General features: G+C 38.8%; 1 protein-coding gene across 1 annotated transcript in view; it reads right to left on the bottom strand.

The window, feature by feature from the left end:
• The window catches only part of EP300 (E1A binding protein p300), a 74,363-nt gene that overhangs the window by 24,339 nt on the left and 29,090 nt on the right, over positions 1-20,934 (bottom strand). Inside the window, exons 3-16 of the mRNA XM_004279520.4 lie at positions 20,129-20,305; positions 18,637-18,898; positions 17,173-17,286; positions 16,006-16,251; positions 11,818-11,911; positions 11,108-11,245; positions 8,771-8,888; positions 7,934-8,108; positions 5,495-5,572; positions 4,926-5,035; positions 3,160-3,297; positions 2,459-2,896; positions 871-1,050; positions 505-649 (exon numbers count right to left, since the gene is read on the bottom strand). Of these exons, the coding sequence (XP_004279568.2) occupies positions 505-649; positions 871-1,050; positions 2,459-2,896; positions 3,160-3,297; positions 4,926-5,035; positions 5,495-5,572; positions 7,934-8,108; positions 8,771-8,888; positions 11,108-11,245; positions 11,818-11,911; positions 16,006-16,251; positions 17,173-17,286; positions 18,637-18,898; positions 20,129-20,305 (2,413 nt within the window). The remainder of the gene's footprint in view (positions 1-504; positions 650-870; positions 1,051-2,458; positions 2,897-3,159; positions 3,298-4,925; positions 5,036-5,494; positions 5,573-7,933; positions 8,109-8,770; positions 8,889-11,107; positions 11,246-11,817; positions 11,912-16,005; positions 16,252-17,172; positions 17,287-18,636; positions 18,899-20,128; positions 20,306-20,934) is intronic.

Here is a 20,934-nt window from a genome sequence, read left to right as displayed (position 1 = left end):
TTCAGTAGCGTGGTTCAGAGCAGAGACTCTGAATCAGCCTGCCTGGGCTGAGTGAGCTGGGAAGTGTTACTTGACCTTGCTGAGCCTCAGTTTTCCTGCTTGTAAAACAGTGATCAGTAACCTCACAGAGGGGCTGTGAAGTTCTTAGATGAGACACGGCAGGTTGTAGCACAGTGCCTGGTGCACAGCAGGTTAACAAAAAATATTATTATTGCTATTATTTCCTGCATTTTAGTCAAGAATATTATTTAATAATTTCTGTCCTCTAACAAAGATAAATTTGAGAAATTGTTAGCCACCCAGTGACTGTAGGATGCACATATACCTAAAGGAAAGAAAATTTCTTCTCCAACATTAGCAATAATGAAGAGACCAGGCCAAGGGCTCCAAGCTTAATGAAATCACATTAAAATTCAATTCCAAGGCCCAAGAAATCCAATCTCACTCTACTAAGGTCTTTGATTTTTACTCTGTCTCCACAAACACAGAGCCTAAGAGACTCACTCTTCTTTTTTGACTGTCCTGGGGCTGGAGATGACTGGGCTGCTGAAGTACTTGGCTGGTCTTCCTCCTCTTTTGTTTCGGTTTTTAATTCAGTGCCTCTCTCTTCTGTTTCTGTAGGTTCCACTTTACAGTCTTCTGCTTTAGTCTAAAAGGCAAGGTAGGAATTTTTGGTTTTCTAAAGACATGTAACTGAGAAGCAATAACATCATTATCTTACTTACTCTCCCCTGTGGATGTAGCTGAAGACCCTTTTTCATATGGAAATCAATAAAATAAGACCTAATTATAGAATACTTTCCTGTAACATGTTTGAGTTCCTAGACAGAGGTCCTAACCAGAAAACAGCAGTAACTGCCCTACTCTCACCTCTGGAATATCCTCTGGCTGAGTATCTGCTGGTTCTGGTGCATCCACTTCCATTTTAGCCTCCATTTTCACTTCCTGTGAAGGCTGCTTCTCAGGAATGGCCTGAGAATTCACTTCCGTGCTACTAGTAGATGGAGGGTTTGATACCTGACCTTCGATGCTTACAGCTGGCTGGGAAAGCTGGGTAGAAAGAGGGGGAAAAACAAAAAGTTTGCCTATTACACACAACAAGATGGCATGATTAACTACCTGTCTTTAGGCTAGTGTCATTACACCCACTGATGGTGCTTTCACTTACTCAACCTATTTCGCCCCCTTGAAGTAAATTACACTCAAGAATAGGAGACTGAGGACTTGCAAATATAGGTTGGTTGGTTGCAGATAAAAGAGTAGGCAACTGTTTCTTCAGTAACTCATTCTGTGGCAGTGTGCCTGGGAGGGGGGTTTCAGAAATGACTACCTCAGAGGAGTTCATGTTTATAGAAAAATGGAAAGAGAACAAGGATGACTGGCAATCTTTTCTTTTAAACTTCTCATTAGAAAAGGTTTCAATGTACAGGAAAGTAGAGAGAATATTATGAACTCCCACAATAAGCAGCTGTTTTGAATCATCACACTCTAATGGGATAACTAGCAATCTCTGTTTTTCCCCTAAGTCTTCCAATAAGATATCTCATAATGAGAAATTAGTATTTTCAGAAACTATCCTACATAGAATTAAGTTCCTTTCTGCATCCTGCCTTTCCTTACATATCAGAAGCTAAGATGAACCAGTCATGGATAAGCAACGTTTTATGAAGTAGCTATAACTCATGGGGATCCTCAGCTTGCCAGTATGACAGAGAACTGAAATATTAGTATCAGTGATCAAGTAGAAAGTTTTAGATTGTGACACATAGAGTTCTATTAGTAAGAATGCAAGTATTAAATGTGCATTTGGATCTCTACTATATAGATAACAAGCCTTTCACAAGGAAGCTACCGGTTTGTTTCAGGCCCATAGTTTTCTAATCTCTTACATGATGAATTTTCTAACTTTGGCTAGTACCACAGACACTCATAAATCGATGATTTTTTTCATTTGCTCTTGAGTACATCAGTTCAGACTGTATGAAAAGATTCTTTAAATATCTGTAAAATTCACGTGGGGTATTAAATGTACTGTCGATGCTCTCCCTTTGTCACCTCTCCTTACATGCCTTCGAGCCTCGTAATACAACATGACCATGGTCAACATACAATCTAAACAAAATCTTTTGAGCTCCTCCTATGTTAGGTACGACAGCAAGAAAAAAGAGAAAGAAGGTCTGTAACTATAAACAGATTCTAGTCTAACTGCGGAGACAACAATAAGAGAAGAAACAACACAGAGAATTCCCTGGCGGTCCAGTGATTAGGACTCGGCACTGTCACTGCCGTGTGCCCAGGCCAGGATCCCTGGTTGGGGAACTAAGATCCCACAAACCATGTAATGCAGCCAAAAAAAAAAAAAAAAAAAAAAGAGAAAAGAATAAAGGAACAGCACAGAAGCAGTGTAAAACTACAGCACAGCTGACACGATCCTGCTTAAAGCCCCGTCTCTGCTTACTGGAGTTGCCGGCTGCGGAGGCAGCAGTGGCGCCGTCGGGGTGGGCACAGAGGCTGCTGTACTCTGCTGGGACAGAGGCTGCTGCTGCGCCTGGTCAACTGAAGGAGCAGCAGGAAGTGAAGGCTGCACTTGGGGAGGAAGTTGCGTTGGTGGCGGTGTAGGCGTCTGTCTTGGAGGAGGATGTAGAGCCTGGGACTGTGGCCCAGGTGGCATGGCTGGAGGTGTAGGAACAGGGGCTGGAATTGCTGTTGCTGGTGGCTGCTGAGCCCCTATGCTTGGGGGAGTGTGGTGAGGGGTTGGGGTACGACTAGGTACAGGTGAGGGTGAGTTCTGATGCAGAGCTGGTTGAGGGAGAGGGGGACAGTGAATGTGGCTCCCTTGGGACCCAGGAGGCATTATAGGAGAGTTCACAGGGCAGGAAGAACTGGACATTTGTGCCTGTTAAAATGAAAAACATAAGACGCAATTCAGAACAGAATTGAAAATCCAACCAATACAGTATGTAATTAAGTAGACTTAGTAATCCTTTCATGTTCAGAATACCATGTCCATAACTGTTCTTATTAAAAGCTTAATCATCTATTTCCACCCATTATTTGCTGTCACCCTTCTCTGTAAAAACCCAAATTAAGAAGTTCCAGGAATCACGGAAACAAGTTTAAAAGAACAACAACAACAAAAAACCCATTTGTGAGACATACTTGAGACACTGGTGCTTGACTGCCAGACGGAGCCAAAGGCATATTTGTTACATTCATTCCCTGTGTTGAGAACTGAGTCTGAGGAAGGAACTGGCTCTGGCTGGAAGGCTGCTGCATGCGAGGCCCATAGCCCATAGGCTGTACACACATACAAAAACAAAAACAAAAAAACACAGAGCACCAAATTGCTTTTTTTCAGTTATTCTACTATAGCTGGAATTACCAATTGCTCTGGCTCTGCTATGGGGAGGGTGGGGTAGGAAAGGAAGAAAGTGGTGCTACAACAGCTGACGCTCATGCCAAGATAATGGAGAACAGCCTCACAGCTTACCTAAGCCCACCGTCAAGAAATTGCACAAATGCATCTAGAACGAGGCACATAGGTAACTGCCTATACACTCCGTTTGTTTTATAAGTGAGGAGAGCGAATCACAATTTCATGAGGTCTTTGCTTATGTAGGCGGTATTGTTAAAGCACAAACTATAAGACTCCATAGTGAGTAATTATGGATACCAAAGGCCAAGAACTTCAAAGTCTAAGAAAGGTATTTGTTTCATAGGTTAAAATGAAGAATAAGACCCCTCATTAAATACAGCAGACTGGTGCTAGACAACTCCAAAGAGGCTTAACAATTGATACTAACTCTGAGAGGCAGGGTAAGGGTTGGGGACAATATTGAAAGCTGGACGACAGGTTTAGAATTTGCACAAGGAGCAGTGAGATGCTCAGAGGCCATCTTCTCCACGCTCTAAAATCAGGCAACTGCCCCTCCATCACCCTTGACAGTTTCCTGCCTGGGTAGGTTCTGTGTTTGGGGAAGAGAGGCATTACGGAAGAGAGATGACTGTGTCAAAGTATGCAGACTACTCAACACTGAGACTCCAGGCAGTGGCGACTGGCTGCTCCTACAAGCTTTCTAGTACTGTGACTATATATGAACAGTATTTGGAAGGAAATCTTTCTTTTAGTGTTTATTTTATATAAATTATAATCAAGAAAGTCCTTAACGATACAGGATCCTATAATAAATATACTTTAGACACCTGATTTTCCCACTTAAAGCTGTAAACACCTTTCATGCCATCATATAAATTCTGAAATTATTGCTTATGAAGCATTCCAATTTACAAGGTACTGTAATTTAAACATAATCCCTTACAGTACATTCAGGCTATGGCCTTTTCCTAAAACACAGTACATAACGTAGCATCCTTAATATGCATTTTCTTCAAATTATATCTTTTTTTTTTTTCCGGGACGCGGGCCTCTCACTGTTGTGGCCTCTCCCGTTGCAGAGCACAGGCTCCGGATGCGCAGGCTCAGTGGCCATGGCTCACAGGCCTAGCTGCTCCACAGAATGTGGGATCTTCCCGGACCGGGGCACGAACCCGTGTCCCCTGCATCAGCAGGCGGACTCTCAACCACTGCGCCACCAGGGAAGCCCTTCAAATTATATCCTTTTAGTATCTCAAGAATTATTTATGTAGGATAAATTTCTAAAAACAACGCATACAGGTAAAAGAGGTAGGTGAAAATTAAGGACTTTAGTATTCTCTGCCTAATTGTGGTATACGGTTTAGTTTTAATTATTTAATCATGTCTATATTAAGGGTAAATACAACAGAATTATAGAAAAAAATCAGTGTTAAGAATTAATTATGTATAGTTAGCTGTTTAAGCAAGTGTGAGAATTTGTTCTCTGAAAGAAAAAAGGATTTTAAAAATGTCAAGTAAAGGCCAAAGATTACTCAGAGGTCAAACTTACCGGGTTGAGAGTTCCAGGTTGAGCTAACTGTCCATGGTGCTGAAGAGGAGAGGTTTGCCGGGGTCCAATAGGGGGCTGGGGCATACTCATCTGGCCAAATTGATTCAAACCTGTGAGTAAGTGTAAAATATTAGATCTGAACACCTTCATGTAATTGGAGAATAAAAGAGTTCTTATTTATGATTCTATGTCACTGTATCAGGACAAATAAAGGCACCTGCTTCCAACTGAATCTCTGTTTAATTCACAGCAGCCACAGAAGGGCACTGTTAATGAATGTATGGTCTCTGAACCAAATTTTACAATCTGGAATAAATTTCATCTTGGCTAGTTGTTTTTAAATGGATGCTTGATCATTTAATGTCTTTTGCCCCTTGACCTGTCAGCCAATCTGCTCTTCACCCTTCCTTCCTCCCTGGGCTCCCACTCTAATAAAAGGCTTTCTGATTTCTCAGGCAGGTAATTATGATAGCTGCTGCTGGCCTGCGGCAGGTGTAATCTTGTAATACACTAGGAACTCTGTTAAAAAAAAGCCATGGTTAAGTACACCGATTTCCCTCATAATTTACCAGGTTGTGGAGTTATCCGAGGCATCATCTGGTTTGGCACACTGCCACGGATCATAGATGGATCAGGTAGAGGGCCATCTAGAATGGAATACAGAAATGGTTAGAAATGCATCTTTTAGGCAGCCATTCCCCTTTAAAAAATAAAGTATAACTTACAGAATTCAGTCTGAATATCAAAAAAATAAAGCTATGAAGTAGACAGGAACCTGAAGAAAATGTTATTTCTGGAACACAAAATGCCTCCAAATGGTTTTAGTACATTTCTTTATGAACCAGGGTGCTTTCAGCACTGACAGGACAATAATATAAAAGCTCATATTTAAACAGACTAATACAGCATTTAATATGCTGTTATTTGATCAAGCCTGATTATTTCATTGGTATGAAGAATACCTCTATAGACAATAGCCACAGATTCTATCCAGTGACCAAGTTTGACTGTGTACCCCAATAATGTGTTTTTATGCATACAAGCCCATTGTGAACACTGACTTTAAATAATACATATTACACTGCACTTTATCTCATCACGCAGCTCTTAAAACAAATACAAAAATAGAAATAACTAAGAATGATGAAAATATACATATGTATATACTCTAAATGTATATTAAGGAAACTAGCACCTTTAATATGAAAATAGTTTCCTTGGTTTGCTCACTAATTATGTTTATGGTATCTTCCGTTTTTTTCTTCTTTCTTTAAAGCTTCCAGGTAGGGCTTCTTTGGTGGCGCAGTGGTTGGGAATCCGCCTGCCAATGCAGGCAACACGGGTTCGAGCCCTGGCCTGGGAAGATCCCACATGCTGCGGAGCAACTGAGCCCGTGTGCCACAACTACTGAGCCTGCGCTCTAGCGCCCTCGAGCCACAGCTACTGAGCCCGCGTGCCACAACTACTGAAGCCCGTGTGCCTAGAGCCCGTGCTCCACAACAAGAGAAGTCACCGCAATGAGAAGCCTGCACACTGCAATGAGGAGTGGCCCCCGCTCGCTGCAACTAGAGAAAAGCAATGAAGCAGCAACAAAGACCCAACGCAGCCAGAAACAATAAATAATAAATAAATTCATTTAAAAAAAAAAAAAGCTACCAGGTAGTATTTACTTTAGAGACCTTTCTCATTTCATTTTATATTTGCTTCAGTATTCTCTGTAGTACTTTTGATTTTTTGGTTTATAGTTTAAAAAATTTGGATTCTTCTACAATTAATTCCTGTGTATGGGGTAAGACAGGAATCTCAGTCTATAAACACATACTTAGGGCTATTCAGTTCCACTAATATTTATCCCTACCCTACTGCACCAGTACCATCCTGTCTTTATTTTAACGTAACACTACAGTTTAACATCTGATAAACTTTTAACTTGGCTCAAATTTCTGAAGAATTCAAGTAAATTCAACCACACCCAAGTATCTCAAATTTGTCTACTTGTCTCTGTATCTTAGTTACTGCCCTAGTTCAAACCATTAGCACTGAGGCAGTGTCCACAACTCTAGTCTTGACTTTGTTTCTGAACAATTGTTCTCGTACCTACTCAAAAAATACCTGCATTTTCCCTTGCTAGTGGGGCCTCTGTGTATGCTGTTCCCTCTGCCAGAAATGCTATTCTCAATTCTTTTCACATCATGGCTCAATGAGAAAATATATCTAGCACAACACTGCAGTTAACAAATGAGGCTGCTAAAAGTTCTCCATTTGACTACTTCAAGGCCTGTGGGGGGTGAATTTCTCAGCCCACTTATAATCCACTAATGGCCTAAGAGTTGGTACCTGCTGGCTCATTTGGCACTATCTATAGGTAGCCAGCTTTCCCTGACTCAAGAAACATAGGTTTTCCCTATCATAGCCTTTCACACATCATTTAAATAGCCTGTATTTTTCCTCACTGTTGTGTACCTACACCATATTTCACTGCTTGGAACCTAGTAATGAGTCAATAAATGAATAATGGAATGCATGATCATCTTGGCTATCCAGTTAATTCATTAGGTCAAGAAGGCTGAAACTGTCAAGATGAATTTCAAATGATGCTTCTAAAAAATAAACAGTTCTTAGACTTTGAACATATTGGGTCAGGAAGAAAGTGTGACAACGTAAGTAACATATTGTTTAGGATGTATCAAAGCCAGTAAGGCATTTGAACCTGCTCAGTCTACATCTATTGGCTGGCTGCCTACCATATGCAAATCAGTGAAAACCTGTGGACTATCACTTCCTAGGTGTCACTATGACAGAATAATATCTTTGGCACTAAAAATGATGCCATATTGTCAAGTCATGTCCAGAAATTTCAATATACTGTTCAGCTTACTGTTTTTACTAGAGAATGAATTATTTTCTTTGAAAAGGCAAAAAAGAGTCATTTGAAAGCTCAAGAATGGTTACACAAGCTAATGCAAATTAAGTTTCTCCCCAAAATAAATATAATAAAAAGCACTTACTAGAAGTCATTCCTGGTTGTGGCTGCCCCATGTTAGGCCCTGGGTTCATGGAAACTGGCACCATGCTTGCAGCACTTGGTAGCATGTTCTGTTTTTGTAGTCTAGTCCTTCGTTTTTCTTCCAGTTCTTTCTGGATCTTATAGATCTTCTCAGCTAGCAGGTGGTAGTATTCCGCCTTTTTGAATTTTGAAAATAGAGATGAGGAAAAAAGGGGGACTACCATCAGGTAACAAAAAATGAACTAAGAACAGACATTAGCTTCATTTAAAAAGGTAGGCAGAAATGAAAACGGAGAAGAGTAAATCTAATCTACTTTCCTACAACATTAAAAATATGAGCTCATGTTTGGAATGATCATATGAATAGCTGCTATATAATGAACCTACATAGTAAAGCATGACTTTTCAAAGTAGGTTTACAATTTACAGCATGTGGGAAGAATATGCTACATTTTGAAAAAGTGCCAATTTAGGGAGGAAGGTTCAACTGATACAGAAATACTACTTGAGATGAAAATACTAAGCAGCTGATTCACCATATTCTAGTGAAAATAGCACAGAGCTGGTAACAGCTCAACCACTTTTTAGCTGACAGAAGGACAACCCAGATAAAGTGCCACATGAGTGCACTGTATTATTAAGAGGAAAAATGTAAGATTCTTGACGTACACTTTAAGAAAACTGCTTTGTTATCGTGACTCCACAGTGAGAGTAAGACAGGATGGCTAAAGGGTGTCCTCTGAAGTATAGTATTCCGTGTATGTGCAACTAAGAGGAATAAACTAAACAGCCAGAAGAGGTCCACTTTTGCCTTGAGTAGAAAAAAACAGACGCTCACTCGATTGTTCGCAGATTCATACATGTCCCCTTCCACTTTCCGGGCATATGCAACCAGGTTTTCCATCCGTCTGTCTTTTAAAGCAGCAGGATCCGGAGTAGGAAATATGGCTTGAACACTAGGAATAGAAAATCCTTCTACTATTATATCATGTCAGCATTTTTTTACTCACCATATAAGTACACAGTATTTTAAATGTCTTCCTGATTAGTATTTACTCATTTTTATACAACGAACACTTTAGGTAAAATTTTAAAATGAGGTATGAGATGTCTTCAAATATAAATTACTGACCAAAATGAAAGTGTCTCTCTGTGGTAATGAAAGGGTTTTCCTGATCAGAATTAAGAAATGACTCCATAAAAATACTTTCTGGTCCCAGTCACTCTAACGTAGAGCAAGAAACTTATACTGTGGGACCTCCCTGGTGGTACAGTGGTTAAGAATCCGCCTGCCAATGCAGGGGACCCGGGTTTGAGCCCTGGTCCGGGAAGATCCCACATGCTGCGGAGCAACTAAGCCCGTGCGCCACAACTACTGAGCCTGCACTCTAGAGCCCGTGAGCCACAACTACTGAGCCCACGTGCCGCAGCTACTGAAGTCCGTGTGCCTAGAGCCCGTGCTCCATAACAAGAGAAGCCACCGCAATGAGAAGCCCATGCACCTCAATGAAGAGTAGCCCCCACTCGCTGCAACCAGAGAAAGCCCGTGCACAGCAATGAAGACCCAACGCAGCCAAAAATAAATAAATAAACAAATAAAATTAAAAAAAAAAAACTTATACTGTGCTATTTGCATAAAGGAAGTGAGAAAACCTGACCTTTGCCAAAGTACTAACAGCCTTAAGATCCTTCTACTCTCTTTATTCAGCTTAGTAAAATAAAACTGAATAATCTCTACAAAATCTTAAATGATCAAAAACTTGAAGTGAAGGGAACAAAAATGCATTAATAATTCTGCTAAATTCAATGTCTTTTGCTCTCTAGCAATTCCCTGCAAAATGCTTGGCACTAACTTTCCTGAAGGTTGACAAAATGTGATGTCAGCTACTAATTTTATCATCTGGACATCTCATGTTCAGTTGTGTATTATACCTGAAATAACCAAGTGGAGAAGAAATAAATGGAAAACCCGAATTAGTAAAAAATTTGCAAGCACATAATAAACATTTAACATCAAGTCAGATGATCAATCCTAAATAATCTATTGTGATCACAAGATAAGTTTGTTTTGGTTATTCCTTATTAATTCAGTATTAAAATCTCAGTTTTCTCCTTGTGTCAAATTCCATTACTGATGCTATCATTTGAGAACTCCTAAATGAAGCTCAAGTTGAATTAGTAGGCCAATGTAACATAAAAATAAGAAGATAAAAGACAGACCACATGGTTCTAAGCCAATACAAAATTGGATGAATTGAAGGAGATCCCTCTATTAAGTGTAAGGGAAATGAAAAAAGACTGATTCTTCCAAGAAAAAAAAAAAATGCTGCATTTTGTTTGAAGTATAAGCTCTCTAATCAGTAAGGGCAGAGCTCTATCTTTAGGATACTGGGCACATTACATTTTACCACTCTATAAGCCTTCCCCCTCTTTCATCCAACAAGACAGTGCTTGTGAGGCAGTGTGCCTGGCATACATAAACTTCACACCAAACAGTGCAGGGATATTTCACATACTACTACAATGTGCACATTTGGAGGACCAGGAGACCACAGAGAGACCACCCAAACAGATTCAATTTGTCAAGATAATAAAAGCTTTACCAAGGATAACAACAGAAGACAGTGTTGCCTCTACCATTCTAATGATCTAAGACCTAGATTTTCTTTTAAAATATGAGTTTTGTTAAGATAGCATTAAATGAATAATTTTTTTTTTTTTTTTTTGCGGTACGCGGGCCTCTCACTGTTGTGGCCTCTCCCGTTGCAGAGCACAGGCTCCGGACGCGCAGGCTCAGCGGCCATGGCTCACGGGCCCAGCCGCTCCGCAGCATGTGGGATCCTCCCGCACTGGGGCTCGAATCCGTGTCCCCTGCATCGGCAGGCAGACTCTCAACCACCTAAGCCCTAAATGAATAATTTTTAACTAATATATATTGATTATTGTTGCTAGGCAGAATCATTCACACACCATTAAAGGCTGAAAAACTCCTAACAAATGATGGTGAAAATGTTGAGAAGCAGAGAATAGGAAGCAGGAAAGCCATAGAAGTAGCAGCAGCAGCAGCCAGGCTATAGAAAAATCAGTAATATTTCTCTTGTGTTTAAGTGCCTGGCAGATTGGTAGCATGTTGACCTGGTAACTCCTTATGAATAAGACAAGCCGACAATCTTACAGTTTGTGAACAAGATGATTTCGAAGATCCTGAGTAATATCTTCATGCCATTGTTTCCGAATTCCAGTACTGGATGGTTGAGCTGCTGTTGGCATAGGACCCAGGGAGGCCACACTGGCATTTTCACTCATCATTGGGCTTTTAAAAGGAGTGAAATAGTTTTAGTGAAGAAGGGTAGGAGAAGGAGGATCTCATTTAAGTAGAGCTGACAGTGATGACTGCAATAGGACCAATACACTATGACAAGTCTATTTACACATAAAGAAGTCTGGGGGAAATGGTGTGTATGTATTTGTACTTGTGTGAGGGAAAAGAGTTAAACCCACAACATTTCTTTGTGTGAAGGGGTAGATGATGTTTTGTGTTTAAAAGACTAAGTCTTGTGTTATAAGACTAAGTTGTCACTTTGACACAGCTTATCCCAGGGAATCCACTGGGCAATGGATTAATTGTTAATACTGGGATAGAGCAAACTCGTTTTTTAAGCAGCTGCATTTGGAACTTTCTACTGTATGTGGGAAGGTGTCAGTTACCCCAAATAATTGATACAATTTCTAAAGAGGTTATAGAGAGCCTAAAGAATAAACTCAAACATATTATTTGTCTTCATTCATCAAGGATATCTTCAAATCAAGCAAACTAAAAAAACTCAAGGAATTCTAACAAGTGTCTGAAATCTGACAAAGGGCACAACCCAAGATAAAACTTACTTTTGAGAATTTATGGCTGAATGCAACATCGAGTCAGAAAGAAGATTCGACGTTTGAACCCCTACACCTCCATTTACTCCCATAGGACTAGCACCTAGGTCAAAACAAAAAGCAAGACAGAGTATTTTAAATACCAGCAACAATAAAAACAACAAAAACGGATGAAGAGAAAGGAAAAGCTATGAAAGTACTAGAAGAAAATATCACAGAAATTTTTATCCTTTTAAAGTAAGACCCAAAACAGAAGTCTTAAGGACATTTAGAAATTTGAGTAATAAGTAAAATAATCACCATAGACAAAGTCAAGAGACAGAAGACAAATCGGGGGAAAAAATGCTAGCATTGTATATAATAAACAATCATTTGCGATATAATTAGCAACACATATATAAAGGCTAATACACAAAGTACCTTTACAACCCAGTGAGAAAAAGATGAAGAATCCAAGAGGAAAGGAATAAGCAATTTACATAAAAAAGAAATACAACAGCTTTAAAAGTATGCAAGTATGTTCAACTGCATTTAAAGTAAAACTTAAAGTAATATATTTTTCATGTACGAAAATATGAAAACTTTTTTTTTTCTTTTGGCTGTGCGGCTTGAGGGATCTTAGTGGCTTATGGGATCTTAGTTACCCAACCAGGGATCGAAACTGTGCCCCCTGCAGTGGAAGCCTGGAGTCCTAACCACTGGACGGCCAGGGAATTCCTGTGAAAACTTTTTTATAAAGTCTGAGAATACCAAGTGTTGAGAAACGTTTGGGAAAAGAAGCATTTTCAATAAAAATTCACAGATGTGTAAACTGACCCACTCTTGGGAGAGCTATCTGGTAACTGCTAAACAAATGAAAAAATGCGTGCATATATTCATTGACTTAGGATTTCCACTTGATATTGTCTTACAGTTATATATGTATGGACAGACGTAAGAGTAATGATGTTAAAAGGAGCTAAAAAACTAGAACCAAAATTGTTTAGGGAACTGAATTAATATATGCAGGTGCTTTCATAAGCACAATCTATGTAAGGACATGTATGATGACCCCTAGGGAGGGGAATGAAAAACAGTGTTTGGGTTAAACATTTTTAATTGAATACTCCTTCAAATTGGCTTGAATAGCTCTATGTACACATATTAACTTTTTTGATTAATGATTTTAATGAATATTATTTCTTTAAAAACAAAAAAACAAACAATATTTACACTAAACCAGATTTTCGTGTGGTTAAAAATTTTTCGGATATACAATTTTATTAATATACCCTCCAAGATATTAAAAAAAAGAAAAAACTTCTGTAAAATGAAAATAATTGACTAGATTTCTAGACAATGGCTAATAAAAATCCTGTTGCCTTCTTTCATCATGCTTCCCAAATGCTTAGGCAGAACTCTGCTTCTGACATCATCAAGGCAGGCTCTAAAATGTAGTTGCTGGTAGTGGTCTACTTGTCACTATGAACACTCCACGTGTGAATACTCATTTTTAGAAAAATTACGTACCCTTAACACAGATTTGTTTTACTGGTCCTAAGAATATGAAGGTAAAAGAAAAAGTGATTACACTATGTATCAATTTGCTTATCTTACTGCCTTCTGATGGCACATGAAAACACAGCCAAACATTCCCTCTGAAGTATCCGGGTCCATTACTGCAAGTAATGGCTCCATAATAACTTGAGAAGGATACCCTTATATAGGTTTGCATTCAAGACCCTAAGAGTGAGCATTCACTTGAGAATACAAAAATGTAGGAAGAAAGACACTACTGGCACTGAGAGAATAAGTCAGAAAGAAAATGAACAAAAAAAGAATTCAAGGCACCTAATATTCAGTGAGTGTGTGTGTGTGTGTGTGTGTGTGTGTGTGTGTGTGTGTGTGTGTGTGTATTTTAAAGCCCTAGGGGGAATCCTAAGCCATAGGAGAATACGTATTTTTTCTAAGCCCTAACACAATCTTTACAGAATAAGTGAATTCAATAGAAACCAGAAGATTAAGAATGTGGTCAAATATGGTCATGGAAGGCTTACAGTAAAAAGCTCTAATATGGAGTTCTGGAGTGGATTCCCTCTTGCCCTCCCTGTTACAGAGTCTCTATAACCTGATACACATAGTAGAGATCTTGCTATTTTGCCTATTTAGTCACTTACCTGCCCATCCAAACTAGAGATGTTTCAAAAGTAGGGATCATGCCCCCTTTAGTATGTTTTTTCCAGCACACAGCACATCTAAGTGAATGCTGTTTTTATTCAAATGCCCTTGTCACTCACAGGTACGTAAAATTTATAACTCTGAGAATGTCCCTGCATTACAGGACTTTGGTATAAAAGGAAAAATTACTTCAAAGGAGGCCTTTGACTATCTGGCTTGTGCCTGAAGAAAAGAAACCATGATGACATTTTATGTTTGTTTTACACCAGTTTTCAAGATGGGCTCTGACACAACAAAGAAATATCTGAGGTATTCTAAAAGTACTGGCTCACAATGATGATTATTATCAAAAAGGCACCGTTAACTCAATAACAAGAAATGGAAAAACCTGATTAATCTTAATCCTAAAACATTTTTTAAAAAGACACTGAGAAAGGGGAAAAAAGAAATCCAAGAAGCTAGTTAACTTTCAAATAATCTTGTGGGTATATATAAATGTACATGCAAATACACAGATGATACAAGAGAAGATGACAAGAACTAAACTGGTAATTATACACAGAAACTTGAAAAAGTAATGGGAAACAATCAATTACAAAAATGAAAATCTAGGCCAGGGGTAGACAGCTGCATTGGGTCAAGATCCTAAAGCTCAAGGAAGATGCACTCTATATAACTTTGAAAGAGAGAGGAAAAAAGCAATCATAAGTCGGAGAGGGAGGGGGAGGGGAGGGGGGAGGGGAGGGAGGGGAGGAGGGGGAGGGGGAGGGGAGGAGGGGGAGGGAGGGGAGGGGGAGGGAGAGAAGGAGATGGAAAAAGGGGGGAATGAAGTCCTCAGATCTCTCTTTTAATAAATAAGAGCTTGAAAACAAGCCTGAAAAGGCAGGAATGCTCTTCATTCCGGTTTCTAGTCCAGTTTTAAAACTCCTTTCTCAATAACTGTTTAACAAGTTAGCATTGCTTGTTATGAAATAGTGTACATTTCCTTAAGTTAAAAATAAAAATCAGTAAGATTTACATTCTTACAAGAGTAGCGTGCCCAATTTTCTCATTTAGAATCAAACAGTTTGCAGAAACTAAAGCCTACTGCACTTACTAATAGAGGGATGAAAATGGGTTTCAAAGGAAAAAGCATGGTAGATTATTCCAAATTAGACAGTTGTCTAATTACAGAAGAACTTCATCATCAAGAACAATTTTAGAATAAGAGGCAAATAATTAAAAGTTATGGGCTTACCTGTGCTGGGCATTTAACAATTTATATAAAATTGCTTAGATGTTCAACTGCCTGACAGTAAAGGGATAGTCATAGGGCAAATCTCCTTTATTTTACCATACAATTAGAGAATAAAAACTACCCCCAAATCAGGATATTAAAACACTGCTCACACTTCCCCTTCCCTCTCAGTTTTATTATAGGAAGAGGTTAGGAGAACAAGTGTATTTGATAAACTATTTCAAAGGCAAACGACTACTGCTGCCAGATATGCAGAAATCTATATTAACAATAACCAAACATTTCAAATCAAAAGAATACTACCAAAAGAATACTTCGAGCCAAAACAGTTTCTTTGTGGCATTTAAAATATCAAAAAATTTGGAAACTTAAATGTCCACCTGTAACACACTTTTCTATGCGACAAAATACAAGTATTAAAAAGGATACATTAGACATGGAAACGGAAAGATGTCCACATTGTGTAAAGAAATAAGTCTGTTATAACACATGGGATCCCACTTCTAGAAATATAAACTAATATATGTATAACAGGATTAAGAAGGATATAAACCAATAGCAGTTGCCTCTGGTATGTGGATTACAAGGGGATTTCTACACTATAATCTTTTAAAAGTTACTTCAAAAAATTAATCATGTAACAAAAAAAGTAAGAGAGGGAGACAGGGAGAGAAAGAGAGACAATAAAAGAGATAGACACACACACAGAGACTAAAATAAACAAAGAAGTTAACCTTGCATATTACATGGTATTTACACACACAACTGGTATCACATCTGTCACTAGGAGGACACAGACTTACTCATGTTGCTCATGGGCCGCATCCCCTGGGGAGACTGTCCAGATTGCTGGTTCTGCTGGTTCTTTGCTTGCACCTGGGGCTGTGTTGGCATCTGATTTACTTGATAGGGTAGTCCAAGGGCTGCATAAGCCCTTTCTATAGAGCTGGGATCAATCTGACTAACAGTGCTTAGGCTGGGAGTAGACTGTTGACCCACCCCTAGAGAGCTAGTATTTCCAAGTCCAACTGGTGCTCCAGTCAGAATTGCTAGAGAAAACAAAAGAAACAGTATTACAACATTAAAGATGGTGAGAAAGAAAACACTAGGATGTCTGAGTGAATTTTAAACACAAAATTATTGTTACGTGATTATGAAATACACACATCTTGTTTCCCATTATTTCCTTGAAAAAATTTCTAGATGCAGAACTGATTGGTCAAAGGGGATCATTGGCATGAAAAGCTTTTGATCCAAAATACCCAAAAGCCTTCCCACAGGCTGTATCAATATTCCCATCAGAGTGTATGAAATGCCTCAGAGCCACACAAAAGCCAACACCAGGTAGCATCATTTCTATCAATGTGACAGGAGAGAAATGGTACTTTATTTCATTCCTTAATTTAACAGGGAACTTTTTGGTATTTCCTCCCTCTAGTGAACTATTTCCTAGTCCCAATTCTCTACTGGGCTATTTATGATTTCTTCATTAATTTATGGAATTTAATCACTTTTTAAAAACATGCTATATATACAGTTCCAAATTTATCTTTCAATCCTAAATGCTAAATGTTTTGTTTCTAAAGGAGGTGTGGTGGCTGCACTTTCTACTTTTGACTTGTCTTTCCTCTAAGAAAAGCTCATCACCCCAGGCTTCTAAAAATAATCTCAAACTTTCTTTCTTTTTACATTAATTTCAAATTATCTAAATATTTATATCACAGGTATAAAAGAGTAACTTGCCCAATGTCAGAGCAATGATCTTTCTGGATCTTATTTTAGGTAATAAGTACTTCCATTCTAACCTTATTAATATGAAGTTAGTGGTAAGTGGAAATAATCTAGTGTGATAGCACTAGGCAGTCACAGGAACTTCACACAATCAAGAGGTACTCTACCATCTCACCAAGTTGTGCTGGTGAGTCTAAGAATACTTTTGATATAAAGCTTCAAAAGATTTAGTCACTTACACTGTTGATTTCTCTTATCTCCAGCATTTTTAAGGGGTAGACACACAGGACAATCATGCCTTGTACAATTCTTCCAGTGTGAAATGATTTGTCGAGAAGATGCACAGTGTGCCACTAAAAAGAAGAAAAATGATTATTTTTTCAAATGCAGGTTATATTTTTATATTACTGTTAGCTAACTTATCGATCACATAATGAGTGCTACAAATGCTATTAACTCATTGCATATTCATAACACCTCTATAGGGTAGTTATTAATCCTCCCACTTTATAGTTGAGAAAACAGGCAAAAACTGGTTAAGTAATGTGTACAAAGTCACAGAGCACCCAAAGTGGGATTCAAACTCAAGTGGTCTGGCTTCCAGAGCCTCTATTTTTCACCACAAAGCTGTGCAATCTACTTTACATTATAAAAACCTGGGGACTTCCCTGGTGGCGCAGTGGTTAAGAATCCGCCTGCCATACAGGGGTCATGGGTTCGATCCCTGGTCCGGGAAGATCCCACATGCTGCAGAGCAACAAAGCCCGTGCGCCACAACTACTGAGCCTGTGCTCTAGAGCCCGTGAGCCACAACTACTGAAGCCCATGCCCCTAGAGCCTGTGCTCCGCAACAAGAGAAGCCACTGCAATGAGAAGCCTGCGTGCCACAACAAAGAGTAGCCCCCACCTACCACAACTAGAGAAAGCCCCCGTGCAGCAACAAAGACCCGAGACAGCCAAAAATAAATAAATTAAATAAATTAAAAAAAAACCCTATAAAAACAGATTTCTCTTAAAAAAAAGAAATGGTACAAATTAACTTATTTACAAAACAGAAATAGAGTTACAGGTGTAAAAAACAAACTTATGGTTCCCACGAGGGAAAGGGAGGGGGGGATAAACTGGGAAATTGGGATCGACATATACACACTACTATATATAAAATAGATAACTAATAAGGACCTAGTGTATAGCACAGGGAACTCTACTCAATATTCTGTAATGACCTGTATGCGAAAAGAATCTAAAGAAGAGTGGATATATGTATATGTTTAACTGATTCACTTTGCTGTACAGCAGAAACTAACACAACATTGTAAATCAACTATACTCCAATAAAAAATTAAAAAAAAAACAACACACAGATTTCTAATGACTCTATAAACATACAAATTGTACTAAGTTGGGTAACATTCTTTTAGTATTGGCCTACATGATAGTTAGCAAACCCTCAATAATATTTAAAGCTATGCTGGGGCAAATAAAAGTCAGTATCACCCCAAAAGGGAAGAATCTAAAACTTCCTCTCCTACCACATCTCTAGATACTCATTCACAAAATGATTCTGAATTTTATCATAATTAAATACAGAGTAAGGCATTATCAGTAAGGAGTCTCAAAAGAGAAGAGAGAAAATGTGATCAGCTCTAACTGTAAAAAAAAATATTAATTGCTGAGCACAAAAACCTTTTGAGCCCACTCACCTTGGCAGGACTTGCCTGACTGGCAGTGTGTCATGTGGTTAAGGACGTTCTTCATTGTACGACAGTGGGGAAGGTTGCACTGCCTCACTTCCCCATTGGCCTGCTCTCGCCGCTGGCACTTGTGAGCGTGCAAAAGGAGAACAAGCTGCTGCTGGATGAGCTTGCGCTTCTCTGGATCAGCTGTGTGCGCTCCAGAACCCATCCCTTGGGCCACCGGAGTCACCAGGCCTGGCTGCTGGACCTGCGGGGTCTGCTGCTGGCCCTAAGGGATAAAACAATAAAGATGCATTTGATGTTAGGTGTCATAGTTTGCTACCTCCTTAATAAATACGGACTTGGAGATTTTCAATGAAAACCTTTAAGGACAGTCTACCATGTACCAGACCCAATTTTTTGACACAGGGGATTCTATGATAAATGATGACTTCTACCAACAAGAAGCTCAATTTAACAAGAAAACAAATTGCTATATTAGCAAGCAATATAATCAAAGTATGTATAACATACAGAGAGCAAAAGAAAGAGAAGGACAACTGTAAAACAACTATACTCCAATAAAAATTTTTTTAAAATGTGTATTTGTATTTGGTTGCTCTGAAGCAACTCTTCTGAAAACAGAAAGAGGACATGGTAAACTCCAGTGCGAGGGGGGGAAAGGAAGGGATCTGTTGTGAAGAGCGTGTTCAAGTTAGGTTTTGAAGAATAGTGAAGAGCTTCTTGGGAGAGCTGGCAGGGGCCTTTCAGGTGGGTGAAAAATTAGTTTCTGTAAACCCTGGAAGAAATTTGGTTTTTCCTAATAAAAAAGTAAACATTTCTGGAGGCAGAAATGACATGTTTTGTTCATCTTTGTCTCCAGTACTTAGTGAAGTATCTGAAATATAGGCATTCAATGACTATGGGACACAAAGCAAAAAACCTAAAACATCTGAAAAGGAAATAAAATTCCTATAGGACAATTTTTTCCAAAGATGGACATGGACTACCTGACACATTTACAAATGGAGATAGTTTTACTTTAGAAAAATAGCAACGTTAGAAGCTTTGGAGATTTTACCATAACAAAAATCACTGTTAAAAACAATCTGTAACTTTGAAAGAAAGTTACTTCTGTGTTATAGCATCAGATACAAATCAGTAGATGTGGTGATTGAGAGTTGGAATCCTTTTTCAGAGAGTCCTTCCCAAGAGGAAAAAGGTTCCACTTTTGTATCCTACAAAAAGAATTGCTCACAAGGAGAAGCTGCATATGGCAGGACCCCAAAACTTTCAGTGTAGCAGCCCCATTTGCTCCTATTTGGACAGCATCCTTACTGGTCAATACTGCAAGTAAAAAAACACCAGGTGAAATGGAAGGAAGGCACAAGCTTCCTCAATCACAGGGGCCATCCATTACATCCTAGTGTGTATAGTATAATAGAAGACATAAGAGGTTTAACACAATTCTGTTAAAGTGTCAGATGGAAGACAAATTTGTAAACAGATTACTACCCACCATGTTGGGCATTCCTCCACCAGGAACTGCCTTTTTGTCCATTGCAAATGGAGATAAGCTATTTGGTAGTACAGACTTTGTCGGAATCTGTAGACCAAGGCCACTGGCTCCAATCTGCTGTCCAGAATTCTGAGTATATGGTGAACCGTAAGGATTAGGGTTGTTCATCATTCCCATCTAAGAACAAGAAACAGAAGAGAAATTAAATCTTATTCCCCACACTAATAGGAAATTACTATTTCCTTTCCTTTTCCACTTCCTAATTTACAAAGACAATTTTAAAAGAAACTCTCTGTATACATAAACAGACTATAATCTAGGGGCCTGAGGTACAGTAAATTTAGAGCTGTTTGCTGTAAATATGCGATAAACGTTTTAGAAAAATGTATAAGCGTCTTCATTTAGCTATATCTACTAAGCAGGCTCTGCCATTCATCTCCACTTTTAATGCACTAAATAACTTTCATTTAAGGTGCAAACTATAACTTAATAAATTCAATTCAACTCAATAAACCATCTAATCCTTAAATATATTAGAGAACTTGATATATCAAAATGCTTATTCCAGCATTTTGTTTATATAAAAGGTAGAAGATTGGTAGCCTGGGGGGATATGTACTTTTTTACTTAGGGACAGGATAGAACAGTGATTTTAAAACTTTTTCAATCTGAATCCTTTAGGTATAGCATGCAAACTTCAAAGTCTGCACCATTTCTTGCTGTCTTACACCTAGCTGCTTTATTAAATTGCCTTCTTGGCTCTTAAAGTAATCTGAGTGTATGTGCAATCCCTATGTACTTTAAAA

This window comes from Orcinus orca, chromosome 11 (assembly GCF_937001465.1).
Source record: "Orcinus orca chromosome 11, mOrcOrc1.1, whole genome shotgun sequence".
NCBI classification, from domain to species: Eukaryota; Metazoa; Chordata; class Mammalia; order Artiodactyla; family Delphinidae; genus Orcinus; species Orcinus orca.
This window is presented reverse-complemented; position numbering and strand designations above follow the sequence as displayed.